The 16,448-nt window shown below is 37.3% G+C and overlaps 1 protein-coding gene across 1 annotated transcript in view; it reads right to left on the reverse strand.

Moving 5' to 3' along the window:
- The window catches only part of SMARCA2 (SWI/SNF related BAF chromatin remodeling complex subunit ATPase 2), a 118,984-nt gene that overhangs the window by 17,525 nt on the left and 85,011 nt on the right, over window positions 1-16,448 (reverse strand). Inside the window, exon 29 of the mRNA XM_082496967.1 lies at window positions 1,095-1,312. Within this exon, the coding sequence (XP_082353093.1) occupies window positions 1,095-1,312 (218 nt within the window). The remainder of the gene's footprint in view (window positions 1-1,094; window positions 1,313-16,448) is intronic.

Raw genomic sequence — 16,448 nt, forward strand, 5'->3', positions numbered from 1 at the left:
CACAGCTCAAAGAACGCTTAATTTCAACCGTTACATGCCAAAAAAGTCAGGCATTGCAGCTCTGTGTGCTTCAACAGATACCACCCAAGTTAACCTTGCACAGGCAGACCCAGAACTGTAGGTGGAAAAAAGGAAGTACAACTTGCCATTTGAAGTCACAGACTGGAAGTTGTTTACACGCAAAAATTATATTGTTATGCTTGTGCAGGTCACCCAGTACAAATACTTCTTGATTTTCTCTGAATGCATTTAATATTAATTTAGCTTAAAACTGCCCCTTATATGATTTCAGTAATTCAATGTACAGCAAAGAAGGTATAAGTACACAAGAAGGCTTTACTGATTTTTGGCAAATAGAAGTTGAGTTAAAAAATACAACTTTCTCAAACAAGTCTGATTGAAAGATGCTATTAACTAATTCTCAACTTCTTCCTTATGGATCATAGATGATTTTCAGTTTGAAAACATGCAAAGCAGAAGTCTTCAAATCACTTTTCAGATTAGAAGTGGTATTTTTTCCAAAGGCCCAGCTATTAAGGATTTTGTTATACCAAAAATAAGGATTTCTTGACACATAGGCTTCCATGTCACCTGTGGGCAACATACTATCCTCAGTATTTCTACAGTTTTCCTTTGGCAGCTCAGATGCTCATGATATGCGTCCTACATTTTTGGGGCAGTCTTTCAGGTCATGGTGACACCCATGTTAACTTGCATTAATAAATCTGTAGCCACATATTTGAGAAGATTAATCATAACACATGCTGCATCACTAAACTGAAGGAAAAACCCACTCAAGCTAAATGTTCTTAAGTACACTTCCTGAGCAGAATTTCTTCATTTCTAAGCAGGAGTTCTATGTCTACTTTTGTATTTGTGTTTCAACAACTCCCTATCAGGTGGGTCTTTAAAAAACCCTGTACAAAGAGTGAGACTTACAGCATTGGGCCATAAGTCAATTATTTTTCAGAAATGCTGTGTCAGCAAATCCTTCTAAAGACAAAACTAAAATGAAGCCATTAAAAACAGAGAGAGAGACATCAACAGAGAGTGAAAGAGCACATGCAACAGAGAGAGAGAGTCTCCAAGCTCACCTATCCTTGTAGTTTATCACAGTATCAATGATAGCATTCATTTGTTTTGTCAGTTTGGGTGGGTTGGGTGACAACTTCTCTGCAGGAGGTCTGCCTCTTCTTTTCTTTGCTTTCTCTCCATCCTCCTTCCCAGAATCTTTATCCACATTTCTTCTTCTCTTCCGTTTTTTAAGCCGGACCTCCTCTTCCATTTCTTCCAAATTGCCGTCTTCAATTGCCTGACAACCATGGATTCAGAAAGTATGATTTTTAAACAAAAGAGACATTGCAAAGGGAAATAACAAACTGTATTTAAAAAAAAAAAGAAGGATGCAGCCCCACAGGATGCAGCCAATTCAACTCAAAATGTTCAGCTTATTTATAAACAAGAGTACAACATGAAATTGAGTTACTGGCAATCAAAGAGACACTAAACATTAATTTAAGAGTCCCACTATCATCTAAACAGATGCATGTTTATCTGAACCCTGAATTCCACACCAACTCACAGTTTTACACACAATAATGGCCTGTGGTACTGTGTCAGTTAGTATAAAACAAACATTTGTTTGTTCACGTCAGTGGTGTTTCTGGCTTATGTAGTTCCATGCAAAACAGAGTTTGATATCGAATGTTTTCAAACAGGTCAGTATGAACTGCTCTTCCTCCCAAAGCCAGATCACACACAGTTCTTTGTGCACACAAACACCACACAGGTACTTTACAGAGTAACAACTCAACTTCTCTTCCAAATAGTTTAAGCAACTTCCAAATCGCCTAAGCATTAAAGCCACCTCTAAAATGTATGATTTTCTTTTAGAATAGTAACCAACAGATAGGCAGAAGCACTGTCAGTACAGTGTGTTACTGTAAAAAGCACTCATAACATGGGATGCAAAAAAAACCAAACCAACCCCAAACCCCACACATAGTCACAAACAATGAACGCTAGTTTCAATTACCTGGATGTATGCTTTTAACCAGAACCAGCAGCACTATGCAGAGGGATAAAAAAATCACTACAAAAAACCAAACTAGGAATAGAGGGAACCTGTTCACACACTGACTATCAGATCCATGTGATAAAGCAAGAAGCTGAACTTTTCTTTATTTGGGAAAGCCAACAAAAGAAAAGAAATAAAAATACTGGGTCATAAGAGAACTAAAATTAAAAATAAAGAAAAAAAAAGAAAAAAAATCTTTAAACTAGGCTTTCTGATTAATGCTTTCTCAGAACATAACTGATGTTGATATTTGTCCCTTTTGCCTCTCAATATTGCCTTGAGTAAATGCAAATGCTAATCAATCCTTTCTCGTAGCTGAAAGAGCTCTAATCATAAGGCAATTACCTTCATTTCTCCACAGCACCAAACATGGCTAATATTTATGATCATGTGAGCATAACAATCAATATAAAAAGAGTGATTACAGCCCAGACATAATTTTTCTCAATTGTGTACAATGTCTCTTGAAAAACATTTTGTGAACAAAACCTGATGCACAACACAAAACAACCTGGCATGTTAAAAACACCATTGGGATTTCGAAATCTGTTTCCTATGCATCCTCCGATGTGCAAATCCACAGAACAAACACGAACACAGAATCCTGAGGGACAGCCTGAAACTAGGCCTTAATAATCAAAAGACAATTTACATCATGCTTCCACAGCGTTCAGCTAACCACTATGAAGGAGGATTGAGATCTGATGAGTTAGGAAGAAAAAAGAAGGAAAAAAAAATAATCTGCACACAAATTCATTAATATTCATTTGGCTAAAGCAGGACACCCACTATAAACCACTGCAGCTAACAAAGATTAAGAAAAGGAAAATTCTCTGCGTATCTTGGAAGCTAGAAAAGCTAATAATAAATACAGCATGCAAGGCTGTCAACAGTTAATGTCATTGCTCTCCTTAAGCACTCAGTTGCACATTGAAATACGGAGAACACCGACTTTTGATGTGTTACACACCTACACATGCCTGTGATGTAGTTCTACTGAATCTTCAAGACGGCAATGAAAAAGGATATTTACCTTACCACTATCAGCAGGCCGGCTATCGGAAATCACAGTTAGTGGGGATAAAATTAACAAGCCAGCAAAGCAGCGAGCTGCTAGTCTCTTCATCAGCTGATCAGGAAAAAAAAGAGAGCTGGGGAAAGGCTATGTTTTCATATACAAGTAATTTTATTTTACTGAAAATTTAATACTGAAAGGATTGTGGATACTCAAATCTGCTGTTTCATTCTACCTGCTACAAGGCCCGAAGCCTTTCTCCTTCAGCCTGCTTTAATATTGACAACTACTTATCATATTTCTCCCCTTATTATTCTAAGCAATCAAATTAGATTTTTAGCTGGGCAGTTACTGATTCTTGTTAGCATTTTAATTATAATAGCACAACTAGACAATTTCAAGTATTATTTTAAAAATGAAATAGGTTGCATGCATTTTAAAGATGCATTTATTACAGAAAATGTATTGCTCCGCAGCGAACAGATAAGGTTTTGGTTATTGAAACTGATAAAAAAATCTATTCTGATTTACAAGAAATTAAAAAAACAAACCAACTTATCATTTTGTTAACTTTGGTAACATTTTGTTGTCCTTCAGAAAACTGGTATTCACTTAACTAAAATATATTTATATTTTTGATTGCTTGACGAATTTTCTACCATCAAAAAAATAACATTACAGAGTTATGGTGCTGTCATCACAGAGTTTACTAACATCTCATTTTAGAATTCTGCATAAAATTCTTGCTTGGAGTAGGTAATATTTTGGAATAAAATATCAGGACAAAGAGATAAGACAAAAGTAAAAGGATTTTTTTTTTAATATTACATATAGCAATGTAGTAAAGACAAAAAATAAAAATAAAACCCAAGTAGACTAACATTTACTTTTCCACTCTTAAAATTAGTGACTAGCAGATAGAAAATTAATTTTTAGCATATTATGGATCTGCAAACAAATATTAAACTGTCTACTTAGCTAGTAATACATCAATTGATTACTATACTCAGCTTTCAAAATTCACATGCATTAATGTAAACTCGGACAGTTTTCCTTAAGACTTTAGTGACACCACTTGAAAATCAGTGTGACAATACCAGCAGTCCAAAAATGCTATTGAGACTCCTAACATTAGTTCTCAAGTAGCAAATTTATATTTGGTATATAAACATTAATACTTAAAACTAAATTTATAAGATTTATGCTGCCTCAAAAGATGACTTAAAACTATTATCACATAAATGAATTATCAGCTGAGATATTAATGCTCTGTGCATATCTCTACACATATGATCCATCCACATGTGTATCAGCCACAAAATATTTATTAAACTAACTAATCTGACTGAGCTCTTTGTTAGAAAAGCTTACTATTTTAGGGCTGAAGTGCCACACTGCAGAGAACGCCCTTCCAAACCTTTACCAGTATTATAATGATACAAATCCCAGACACAAATCTCCAGTTTCTGACAGATGATGGGCTGTGCGAGAATGCAAGATAGCACACACATCTCCCATGCTCAAATGCCTCTGGATTAGTGAGGTGAACAGCAAGGGAGTCAAGGAAAATAGTACACAAATAAAAAATTAACACTTTCCTTCCCTTAAGGAAACAGGACAAAAGAGTACAACAAAGTTTGGAGACTTCATTTTTTGAAAGAAAGCTGTGAAAATTTAATGTAAAATTTTGCAAAGGATTGGGCACCTCATAAAAGGCAAGAGACGCACTGGAAGTGTAAGGACCCAAGTCCAGCACTGACAAAATCTTGCTGCTTTTCTGAATCTTATTGCTGTATCCTGGTTCACATAACAAAACAATTTCCTTGCTAAAGAGCTAAGAGCACGCAGGCTTCTCAGGGCATCAGAATTTTAAGAAAGAGCATACTGACCATGGATTAAAGAAACCAAACTGCCTTCATGCAAAAAGCACCCCCCCAAAAAACCCCCAAATCACAAAAAACCTAAACCAAAAGAAAAATGGATTTTTCAGGAGGCAAGTAGAAGTAACTTCTGAGACAGCTGGCATTCCTATTGCTGCTTACAATTACATTTTCCTCTTCATAAAGGAAAGTAGCTGTTTTGAGGGGGAAGTATTCCTAGTAAACATGGATACAGCGACAGATACCACAGAAACACAGTAAAGATGAAATGGAAACTGTTTGTTTCTCCGTTTGAAGAGCAGGACATTATGTATGTATTCTTAACTTCTTCTTGAGAACACAACACAGCACCGTGACTGAACACCCTTTCAATTGAGAATTACGGACCCAAATAAGCACTAAGAGCTACAGCTGTGAGTTTTGTTTTATGACTGCCTTCTGCAAGTCAATAATTGTGTTAGTCTTATACTAAGTTTTAAATTCATTTTACAGGAGTCGGCTAACTCAAGTGTCATCACACAGTGAATCAATGGAGGTGCTCAGCATAAAGTTAGTTTTAATGTCCAAGGGCTGTCTTCAATATTTTATATAATACAACATTGTAAGCCAGTTATTTTTCCTTTGATTGGAGATAACGGTAATATTGTTATAAGAAAGTTAAGGCATAGTGAAAGCTGTTGCTACGGTATATAGTCAAAGAAACTGTACGCACAAAACAAAAGTGGTAGGGAGCAATGTACTAGATCTACTTGATAATGCTGAAAATATGTTCAGATTAAATGGGAAATGGGCACAGAACACAAGATCTCTTCCTGTGTCCCTCTCTGACTTTATCGTAATGAAATGAACATTAAGATAGCTTGCCCCCTTCCCTTCAAACATCAATGCCTTGTGCCTCTCCAACCTCCAAAGTTAGAAGAGAGCTCCTGTGACTAACATCACCATGTGAACAGATTGGCTAGCATGCTAATTAAACTCCACGTTTCCATAAAAAAGCATAGAAAACATAGGTGAACAGAAAAAAAGTCAGCTTCCCAACTCCCTGAACATAAATACTAACCCCGTCTTGCAAAGCTTCCAAAAGAATGACCTTTCCTGGGAACAATAAATAACTTAGCTGGGCATTGTACTGACTACTGGCCAGGACACACTAAGCTTAAGGGCTGTTAAGCACGTAAAACCAAAAAACATTGTAAGTAACACAGTAATGAACATCAGATGACTGCTATGCAAAATGAAGTTCCCATTTACTAATTTGGAAGAGAAGAAAGAAGTAAAAGAACCATACAGAAGGCTAATAATAAACATTGAAAGCACTAAAATGTCATCTACCTGCCCCTACCAATTTCTCTCTTCAGCATAATCCTTCAAGTCCTGTACTGCTATTCCAAGAGAAATTCCACTTTATTTTTTCCGTCTTGTTCTATTGGAAATCCTACCCCTCTTTATTTTACATTTTTGTTCTTAGATTATATCTGACAACTGATGAAGACTTCAACTTTCCAACCTGAAGTTCATCTTCTCCAAAAGATCGCTTCAAAATCCAGTTTTCCTGATTAGTTTCCCAGGACTGTTTCTAATTTCCACACATTGGAATTATTTCTTGGCTCTCTACAGCAAGTTCCCTTACATTGTAACTAATTACCTCTTGCTAAGCTACAGCATAGAGGTCATTATACTATAGATAAAGACTATGAAGAACACTATAATACTTGAGAACTGGATGAAAGGGCATAAGATACTCTATCAACAGTGCAACGACTAAATACCTGAAGATACAAAATTATAAGGATTGATGAAGAGTTATTTTAACTGAATTTACTCTCCTAGTTGGATAGCATTGTGCAACAGATTTGCCAGACCAGTTTTGCTGGAACTAAAGTGAAAGAGAGTATAGATTAAAAACTGCCAAAGGCAAAGAATTAGTGAATACATGCAGTTTTTCCTTGCTTTCACTGCTGACTCATACTCTTCCCCATAAGGTATATTCCAAAAAGTCTCCATCCAGCACTTAAGTAGAAATAGAAGTAGTCTATTTTAAAAAACATAAACAAAATGCAATTATTGCAAAAACAGATAAACTTGTAATAAAGGGTCTTCTCAGATATGCTGAACTTCCAAGAACAAGGAAAAGGAGTCCTGTAGCCATCTGTTCATCAGTCAGGGTCTACATCTTCACATCACTGAAACTTGCTTTGGTTTGAAAAGTGGGAGAAGATAAGATCATTTTCTGTTTTGCATTTGAAAACTATTAATAGTTGCTTAATTATTTGCACAGAAACTTCAGGTACCTATTTTTAATTAGACATTAAGGAAAACAACAATAATGTAAATTATAAATAGCTTTTCCTTGCATTTTGATTTAAAGATTGATCCCCAGAAGACCTGATAGAACCATGCAGGAACATATTCACCTTTAAAGAGAAATGGTCTCAACCACAGCAACAGAGCATAACACTAAAAAAAAAGGTATCTATTCAGAAGTATTTATAGGATCAAAGCTTTTATCTTCAGTGTTTTCTTTCTGGTCTGAGAAAACTATTTCAGGTAAAATATCCTAATATTTAAACTTAATGTAAAATATCTTAATGCTTAAGCTCAATCTTTAATGTTATAATTATTAAGTAATTATCATGCAGAGCCAGCACTGATAAACTTGATGCAATTTACGGCAAACTACATTGACAAGGATATAAATTTCCTTCTGTTCAGAAGTGAAATCTGGTTTAAAAAAATATAAATCAATAATTAGTCTCATTCCTCCCTCCCATAAAAGGCAAACAATGATTTTCAACAGAAACAATCAAACAGATTGTGCACCTATGAGCTTTTCATAAACTTTGGGGACAGAGAGACTGAAGAGCACAATAATTACCAATGATACCAGAACCCACAGCCTGCTCAGGGAGTACAAGGAAAGGCTCCATCAGGGAGAAGGAACCAGATGATAAAAAGAACAACTGTATCACACTGAGTATAAAGATACTTTGCTTAACCAATTAGAGCATTGAGAAAATACGTACTGTATTAAGACACTGAATGTAGACCTACCAAAAATCATCACTATTCTGTGGTCTACAGCTACTCAGCCACACTCTTTTAAAGATCTGCAAAACTATCTCTAGTTTCCTTTTCAAAAGGAAGTGTGATTTACCCCTCCCATTCGACATACAGTTGTACTTTATGTCTTATAAGAAGAATTAATTTGAACAATGTCTTGACCAAGCCACCCTAACCTAGGAGCAGCAGAATCTTCAATCTCTTACTCTTTACCACTGAACTGTTTTGTTGTGGTAGGGATTTTTTGCTTGGTTAGTTGGTTGGTTGTTTTTTTTCCCTGAATATTCTCCCCTTTCTAAAAAGAAAGCTAGATCACCTACTGAACAACTCTTATCGCTTGGAGTAATAGCTTGTTTCTAAACCCAAGTGAAAAAACTCTCTCATTCAAGACTGGAGGGCGATATGTAATGGACTTGTGAAATATTGTGCATGAAAGTTGCCAGATAATAAACAAATATATTCTGAAACGGATGTTACAATAGCAGCTCTGAACTAGATGGTATCCTGTGCACTTCAGATTGCTTCAGATTGCTCAGAACCTGACAGCAATTTGATGATTCAAAGAGTAAGCATTGTTAACACATTGGCATCAGAAATAGTTGCAGGTACCTCTGGAAGTAAAATTTACAGACTGGATGAGATGTAACTAACTGAAGAAAGACACTGAAAGACTATCACTTATGAAAATAATGCAGGCAAACTTACAGGGGAAAAAAAAAAAACAATCTTCACAGACTCACAGTTTTAATGGAATACACTTAATGAGACCAAAGCTATCTTTCAAGACTGATTCAGCTGAATTAATTTTAGTTTGCAATTGTAGCTTCAAATAACGAAATGACAACAAAACAGGAAATAACTATGATTAAGCCATGGAGTGTGGGGTTTTTTAACTTAATATGACACTAGTTTTTCTTGCTTTTTATATTTGCATTTTAAATTGTCTGGAGAAAACGATCAATTATTTAATATGCATACATGAAGATAATATTCAGTTGATATAACTGAGATGCATAAAAATGGCAATTTACTTTTGTACATTTGCTTTTGTCTACAACATTTATAAATAACACTATTAAGTCATGATTTGTCACACTTTTTCTTCTGCACTGAAGGTCCTGATTTCTTCAAGTCTCCCTTGCCAAAAGTGAATCAGATAAAAAACCGAAGATGAAGAATTACAAGAACCTCTCAACAAGCTTGATAAAGACAGCAAAAGTCTGGGTTTTTTTCTGATGACTGTAGGTGCCAAAGGCTTGCTGAAGTAAAATGGATGAGCAGGAAATCCAAGAAAACCTTTGACAGGAAATCAAGTAGGCAGCATTTTATTTCACACTAGGAAAAAGGGCTCTGACTGCCAACAAGTCTTCCTTGGTACCTGCTGCAATCTTTCCATTTGTGAATGACCTATTACATGCAATTTTCACCAGCACCGAAAAATAGCTGATGAAAGATACATGTTTCCTGGCGTCAGACTCACAAGCAATCTTAACAAGTAAAATGTAACATAACAGGGAAGCCTCATTTTTTCCCTTTTATGTTGTTCAGTATGACAGAGATGCATACATTCATTGGATAGACCAGATTCTGGAGCATTTAGTAACTGGATTTTTTCAATGAGGAAGAGTGGAAGTGGAAGATTTTCTTCCTTTTTTTACTTTTATCGGCATTTTCTCCCTGACTTACCCAGAATTTGGACTCAGGAAAGCCTATTTCAGCAGTGTAGATGACAGTATACTGACAAAGGTATTGTAAGATAATCAGTACTCCAGTTATGCCTTTTTTCTTCACCAAGTACCTTATCTTCCCTAGGAGAAGGGGCAAGGAAAATTAATTGGACTAGAAAATCACCTTTTCTCAGGGGTGCCAGGGGAGGTGGGGGAGATTACTTTTCTCACTTTTTCCTAAATTCCTTTAAAATAACAAGCATGGAATTTAGTCAACAGCATAACAATTTTGTGCCCTAGAACAGGAGACATTCTGTTTTCCTTGGCATCTCACAGTTTGGAAGCAAAATAAAATTGAGGTTCTTACGGCTTAGTTTATATTTGCGGGTTTTGCTTCCAGTTACTCCTTCTTTGGTCTAAAATAAATCTTTTACTGGGGGGATGTGTCACTCTGTTGTCCTTCTGAGATTACTTTTTTCGTCAATTTCTAATGATTTGCTAAAACATTTGATCAACTAGTTTAGAACTTAAGAACAAAGTCTAAGACAATTAAGTAGTCTTTTTGGTAACAACCACATTCCAGTCAGGCTCAAAGACAAATGTTGCACAGCTGGAGAAAACAAGCTCTAATGAAGTAATGAAGAACAACAATAAAGACCAGATCCAAAACCAAGGAAAAAAGGGAATTCTACAACATTCCAAGGATTTACTGTTTCTCAGTCAGATAAGATGGTGTTTATTTTAAAGGGAGATCATGAATACAGAAAACAATCAGAAACACCTTTATATATAACCACTAATAAACAGTTGTAGAGGATGGCTTCTCTTCCCAGTCGTGACACAAGTATTTCCTGTTGCTGTTTACCCGGTCTTTCACAAAATATTGTTGCAGTTGCCAAAGGCCCTTGGTTTCTTAAGACCATACAATCTTAATTTCTCTTTTTTTCTTTGACTAATAGGGCTGTTTTTATGGGCACTTACCTTTTCTAATGGACATTATATTCTTCAGTTGTGGAAAAAGGTAGGAAATCTTTATTTTGTAATGCTAGACTGGCAGACTGGCAGTGTGGCTAATGTTCAGCAGCTCATAACGCTGAGAACTAAAGACAAACCTCTCACATTTGATTTTATTCCTTCTGAAAAACTTCTCAAAATACAATCCTTCAGAACGGGAACGAATGGATTATTTATAAATTTATTTCAAAAAACTTTCCACGGCTTAGCCTTTCTTCATTCAAAGAGCATTGTCTCCCTTTTTATCTGAGACCCTACTAATTCAACCAGAAAGATAGTTGGTATAAAGACAGGGTTTACACCTTCACCAGATCAGTCCTTTGGAAAGAAACTGCAGTCTTGGCTCTTTCCGGGATCACATTTGCTTCCAGTGAACCTTGCTAACATTTGCAGTGGCCGATTATCTTTTCCATGGTAAAAATAAATTTGACAATTCTAAGCACTGCGTAAAGGTAAGTAGACAGGACCAACTCTCATTCTGCAACACAACCAACAGTGGTGTACCATATCCTAGCACAAAGCTTCCCATAAAGAACAAGCCACCTTTTCTTCTTCTATGGAAACAACATAGCTGAGGACTACAACACAAAGGGATGATTAGCAGATTTCCAGTGTCACTCATTTTGGGCCAAACTTCTAGCCTTAAAATAAGTGAATTATTTGGCTCTCAAGCGAACATATGTCCAGTGATGCCTTCAAATTGCTCAGTAAAATATTAAAATTCTTTTCTCTCTTTCTATTCAACAGACTAACAGATTAACAAAAGGCTTCTATTTTACAGGTACGCATAAATTTTATGCATGCCCTGAACCACTACCTTTCTTAATGATGCAAACATGAGAAGCTTAAAAACCTTAAACTGGCACTTTTATGCACATCAAAGTAAATTCAGCTTCTGCCAATAGTCATACCATTAAGTATTTGCTTTTATATGTTCTCCTCCCATATATTTAAGTATATTCACACATTCTCAAACAGACATTTTTTATTCGAAGTTTAAAATGTGGAAGATAACCAAATGGGAACAAAATGGAGAAAATAAATTCAAAACAAAGTAGACAAAACATCTTGCATAAAAAAAAATATGCAAGGCATTTGACACTGTCCCACATGACATCCTTGTCTCTAAATGAGAGAGACATGGATTTGACAGAGGGACCACTCGGTGGATAAAGAATTGGCTGGATGGCCACACTCTAGGAGTTGTGGTCAATGAATTGATGTCCAAGGGGAGACCAGTGATGAGTGGCATTCCTCAGGGCTTGGTACTGGGATCAGTGCTGTTTAACATCTTTGTCACTGACATGAACAGTGGGATTGAGTGCACCCTCAGCAAGTTTGCCAACGACACCAAGCCACGTGGTGCAGTCAACATGCTGGAGGGAAGTGATGCCATGCAGAGTGACCTGGCCAGGCTTCAGAGGTAGGGCCCATGGAGTGAAAACCCCATGAAGTTCAACAAAGCCAAGTGCAAGGTCTTGCATGTGGGTTGGGGCAATTCCAAGCACAAATATAGGCTGGGCAGAGAATGGATTGAGAGCAGCCCAGAAGAGAAGGACTTGGGGGTGTTGATGGATGAAAAGCTGGCCATGTGTGCTCACAGCCCAGAAAGCCAACCGCATCCTGGGCTGCATCAGAAGATGCGTGGCCAGCAGGTCAAGGGAGGAGACTCTGCCCCACTGCTCCACTCTGGTGAGACCCCACCTGGAGTAGTACGTCCAGCTCTGGGGCCCCCAAGGTAAGAAGGACATGGACCTGTTGGAGTGAGTCCAGAGGAAGGCCATGAAGATGATCAGAGGGCTGGAGTACCTTTCCTATGAGGACAGGCTGAGAGAGTTGGAGTTGTTCAGCCTGGAGAAGAGAAGGTTCTGAGGAGACCTTATAGCAGCCTTCCAGTACCTAAAGGGGCCCTACAGGAAAGATGGGGAAGGGACTCTTTGACAGGAAATGTAGTGATAGGACAAGGACTAATGGTTTTAAACTGAAAGAGGGTAGACTTAGATTAGATATTAGGAATAAATTCTTTACTATGAGGGTGGTGAGGCACTGGAACAGGTTGCCCAGGGAAGCTGTGGATGCTCCATCCCTGGAGGTGTTCAAGGCATGGCTGTATAAGGCTTATACCAACCTAGTCTACTGGAAGATATCCCTGCACATGGCAAGGGCGTTAGAACTAGATGATCTTTAAGGTCCCTTCCAACCTAAACCATTCCATGATTCTATGAAATATAATGAAAAAAACTCATACAACAGCTTTCAGAAACCATTATAGTTTCATTATTTTTCAGTGGAAGTTCACAGGATCTTGCCTATCTAGGTATTCACAGAAAATAGCTTAAGGATTTTTTCAATACCATAGTAAATCGGTTATAGAGATCTATCATTATTAATGCAGGTACTCTGAGGCAATTAAGAACAGGAAGCATGCAATGTTAAGAGAGTATGATATGAGAAAACGTATAGCAAGAGATTAGACTACTCATTTCCTATGCCGACAGAGGAAAAAATTTCTGTTCTCATAGAAACAGACTGTGTTTGAAGAATAAACAGTAGGAGGTAGCTCTTTGAGACAATTCCAATACATTTTGTTTTTACTAACTTTGCAGAATTTGAAGGAAGACAGCATAAAATGAAAATAAATCAAACATCAGACAACTTGCTGAGAAAAGCTAAGTTATATGTATCTTTTATGTATTTTATACCAAAACATTTTGTGAGGCTAGCTTCTAGCAGTGATGCAGTGAGTTCCATGTTTTCAGGACGCTTCTAAAGCTGCAGTGATCAGAATATGGCAGGACTTATAGTACAGCTTGACCCTTTAATATAGGACAAGGGGTAATGGCTTTAACCTAAAAGAGCATAGATTTAGACTAGATGTAAGGAAGAAATTTTTTACAGTAAGGGTGGTGAAACACTGGAACAGGTTGCCCAGAGAGGTGGTAGATGCCCCATCCCTGAAAACATTAAAGGTCAGGTTGGATAGGGCTCTGAGCAACCTGGTCTGGTTGATAATGACCTGCTCATGATGATGACCTTTAAAGGTCCCTTCCAACCTATTCTATGGTTCTATGAATATGCATATCACAGTCTAAAAATAAAAATCTAACATGAACAATATCTGTCTAGAAGGCCTTTTTGGTCCTCTGGGATAAACTGCAATCAAACCACAGTCTGACAAGCAAAAACTATTGCCTAAGCAAAAGCTAACTTAAAAATACAAAGAAGATTCCTGCAAAGCCAGTAAGACTTAAGAGGAAGTAAAGTTTCTCAACAGAATAATGTATAGTACAGTACAGTATAGTATAGTATAATATTAGTGCACATATGAAAAACTAAAGGCTGTAAGCAGCAACAAAGTCCTATGGATCTGAGTTTGAAATCCAGATAAAAATATTTTATTACGTTGTCAGATGCAACTGAAAAGAATATGTAATGGATATCCATCAAACAGTAATTTGTAACACTCTAAACTTGACAATTTCAGAGTACAGGATGAAATTACAGGGTTACAATTACTTGAAAACTTTTGTAGGATTTTCCTTTTTAAAGTTAAAATTCCATTAGAGTAAGGAAATTCCACTCATCAAGCACAGTACTTCAAGATGACTCAGGAAGCTAATTGTCTAAGGCTCGCTTGCTGTAGGTGAACTGGCTCTGGTAGGCGGGTTGGACTAGATGATCTCCAGAGGTCCCTTCCAACCCTGACCATCCTGTGATTCTGTGACATGCCTAAAGATAGGCTGAGTAATTTTTGAGAAGCTCAACCCGAAACTTTCCTGTTCTTCCATATTTGCTAAGTTGGTACCTCCATACTTGTTTACATACAAGAAGAGACAAATTGTGTTCATTTAAGTTGCAGATTTCTATAGAAGCAGCAGAGCTTGAAACCTAGAGTTTTAACTCATGGTTGCCAGGCTAAATAAACTTGCTATGTCAGAAAAGTATAGCTAGTTCAAAGAAAATGCAGTTTACTTTAGTCTAATGTTAACAATACTACTCACATTTTTAAAAACTACAGAAAGGTGTTTCTATGATGCTATTACTCAAATATTTTCTAGGGGAGAATATATGTACGATTCCAACCGAAACTGTGTTAATATTTGTTATGGTGCTTCACATGCAACATCATATGGACAAAATCACAGACTAAAAAAACCCTAAGACTATGAAAATATGGCAAGATGTTTTACTGATAGGTATTCTTCTGAAACAGCTGATCAGATTTCCTAACTTGAGGTCTTCTCACACAAAAACTATTTCTGGAACACTAAAAATTGCCTTACTGACAATCTCTCTCAAATATCGAAGCTGCATTTCAAAGTGATTTGCTAGTTTCCAAAATTAATACTTTCAGTCCTGCCTCCAGATTCTGCGAAAGATACCCAGAGCGTAAACCAGGTTCCTTGTAAACTAACAAAACCACCTCACCAAAATAGAGAACCAAAGGTATCAGGTAGATGCCTCTAAATTCCCTCTGATCATTGAAAGCCAATAAAAGACGCTTTCATCTAAACTGCTTCATTCTTTTTAATTTCACTGCACTTAAAAGTAGTAATTTTTTTTCATTTTCTTAAATAAATTCTGAACTGGATTTCCTGAAAGGGCATGAAAGGTAGATACTAATACTCAGAATATAACAATGGCTTGGCTTTGTGAGACCTTAAAGTCACATCCAACTTCTAATCCTTTAACAAATCAGTTTCCACATGCATAAAACTTAACAGCCTCACGTTGCACATTAAAAAATAGTACGTGGGGCATCCTAATGATTGTTGGTTACAAAATAAGACAACACCCTGGGACAGTGGACTTTTTAAGCCTCCAGTGACAAAGTCTTTCAAATGTTTTTCCCTACAGCTTACAAATTCAATTTGATCTGCAATTCAATACTACAGAGTAGAGTTTAGATCAGAATGCAATTTTCTTCAAATGGCCTGGGCAAATACTCACATACTTGACTGTTAAACAGGTTTAGCAGCAAGTCAGGAAACTTTACAATTGTAACCAGAAATGATACAGAGGAGTAAAGAAGAGAGAAAACCAGGGGGGGAGGGTTACCATGTACATGAACTATGCAGATAAATTATGCATGGGCTAAAAGGCTATTTCTTTTCTCCTCCTTCACAGAATCTCAGCCTTCAATATAGACTATATAAAAAACCTCCATTACAATTAAAAATAAAAAATCATAGAATCATAGAATGGTTTAGGTTGGAAAGGACCTTGAAGATCATCAAGTTCCAACCCCCCTGCCATAGGCAGGGACACCTCCCACTAGACCAGGTTGCCCAAGGCCACGTCCAGCCTGGCCTTGAACACCTCCAGGGATGGGGTCTCAACAACCTCTCTGGGCAACTTGTTCCAGTGCCTTACCACCCTCACAGTGAAAAAATTCTTCCTAATGTTTAATCTGAACCTGCCCTCTTCCAGTTTAAAGCCATTGCCCCTTGTCCTATCGCTACATGCCCCAGTAAAAAGTCCTTCCCCAGCTCTCCTGTAGGCCTCCTGTAGGTACTGGAAGGCCGCAATAAGATCTCCTCAGAGCTTTCTCTTCTCCAGGCTGAACAGCCTCAACTCTTTCAGCCTCTCCTCATAGGAGAGGTGCTCCAGCCCTCGGATCATCCTCGTGGCTCTCCTCTGGACACGCTCCAGCAGGTCCATGTCCTTCTTATGTTGGGGACTCCAGAGCTGGATGCAGTACTCCAGGTGGGGTCTCATGAGAGTGGAATAGAGGG

Source organism: Vanellus vanellus, assembly GCF_965231255.1.
Source record: "Vanellus vanellus genome assembly, chromosome: Z".
Taxonomy (NCBI): Eukaryota; Metazoa; Chordata; class Aves; order Charadriiformes; family Charadriidae; genus Vanellus; species Vanellus vanellus.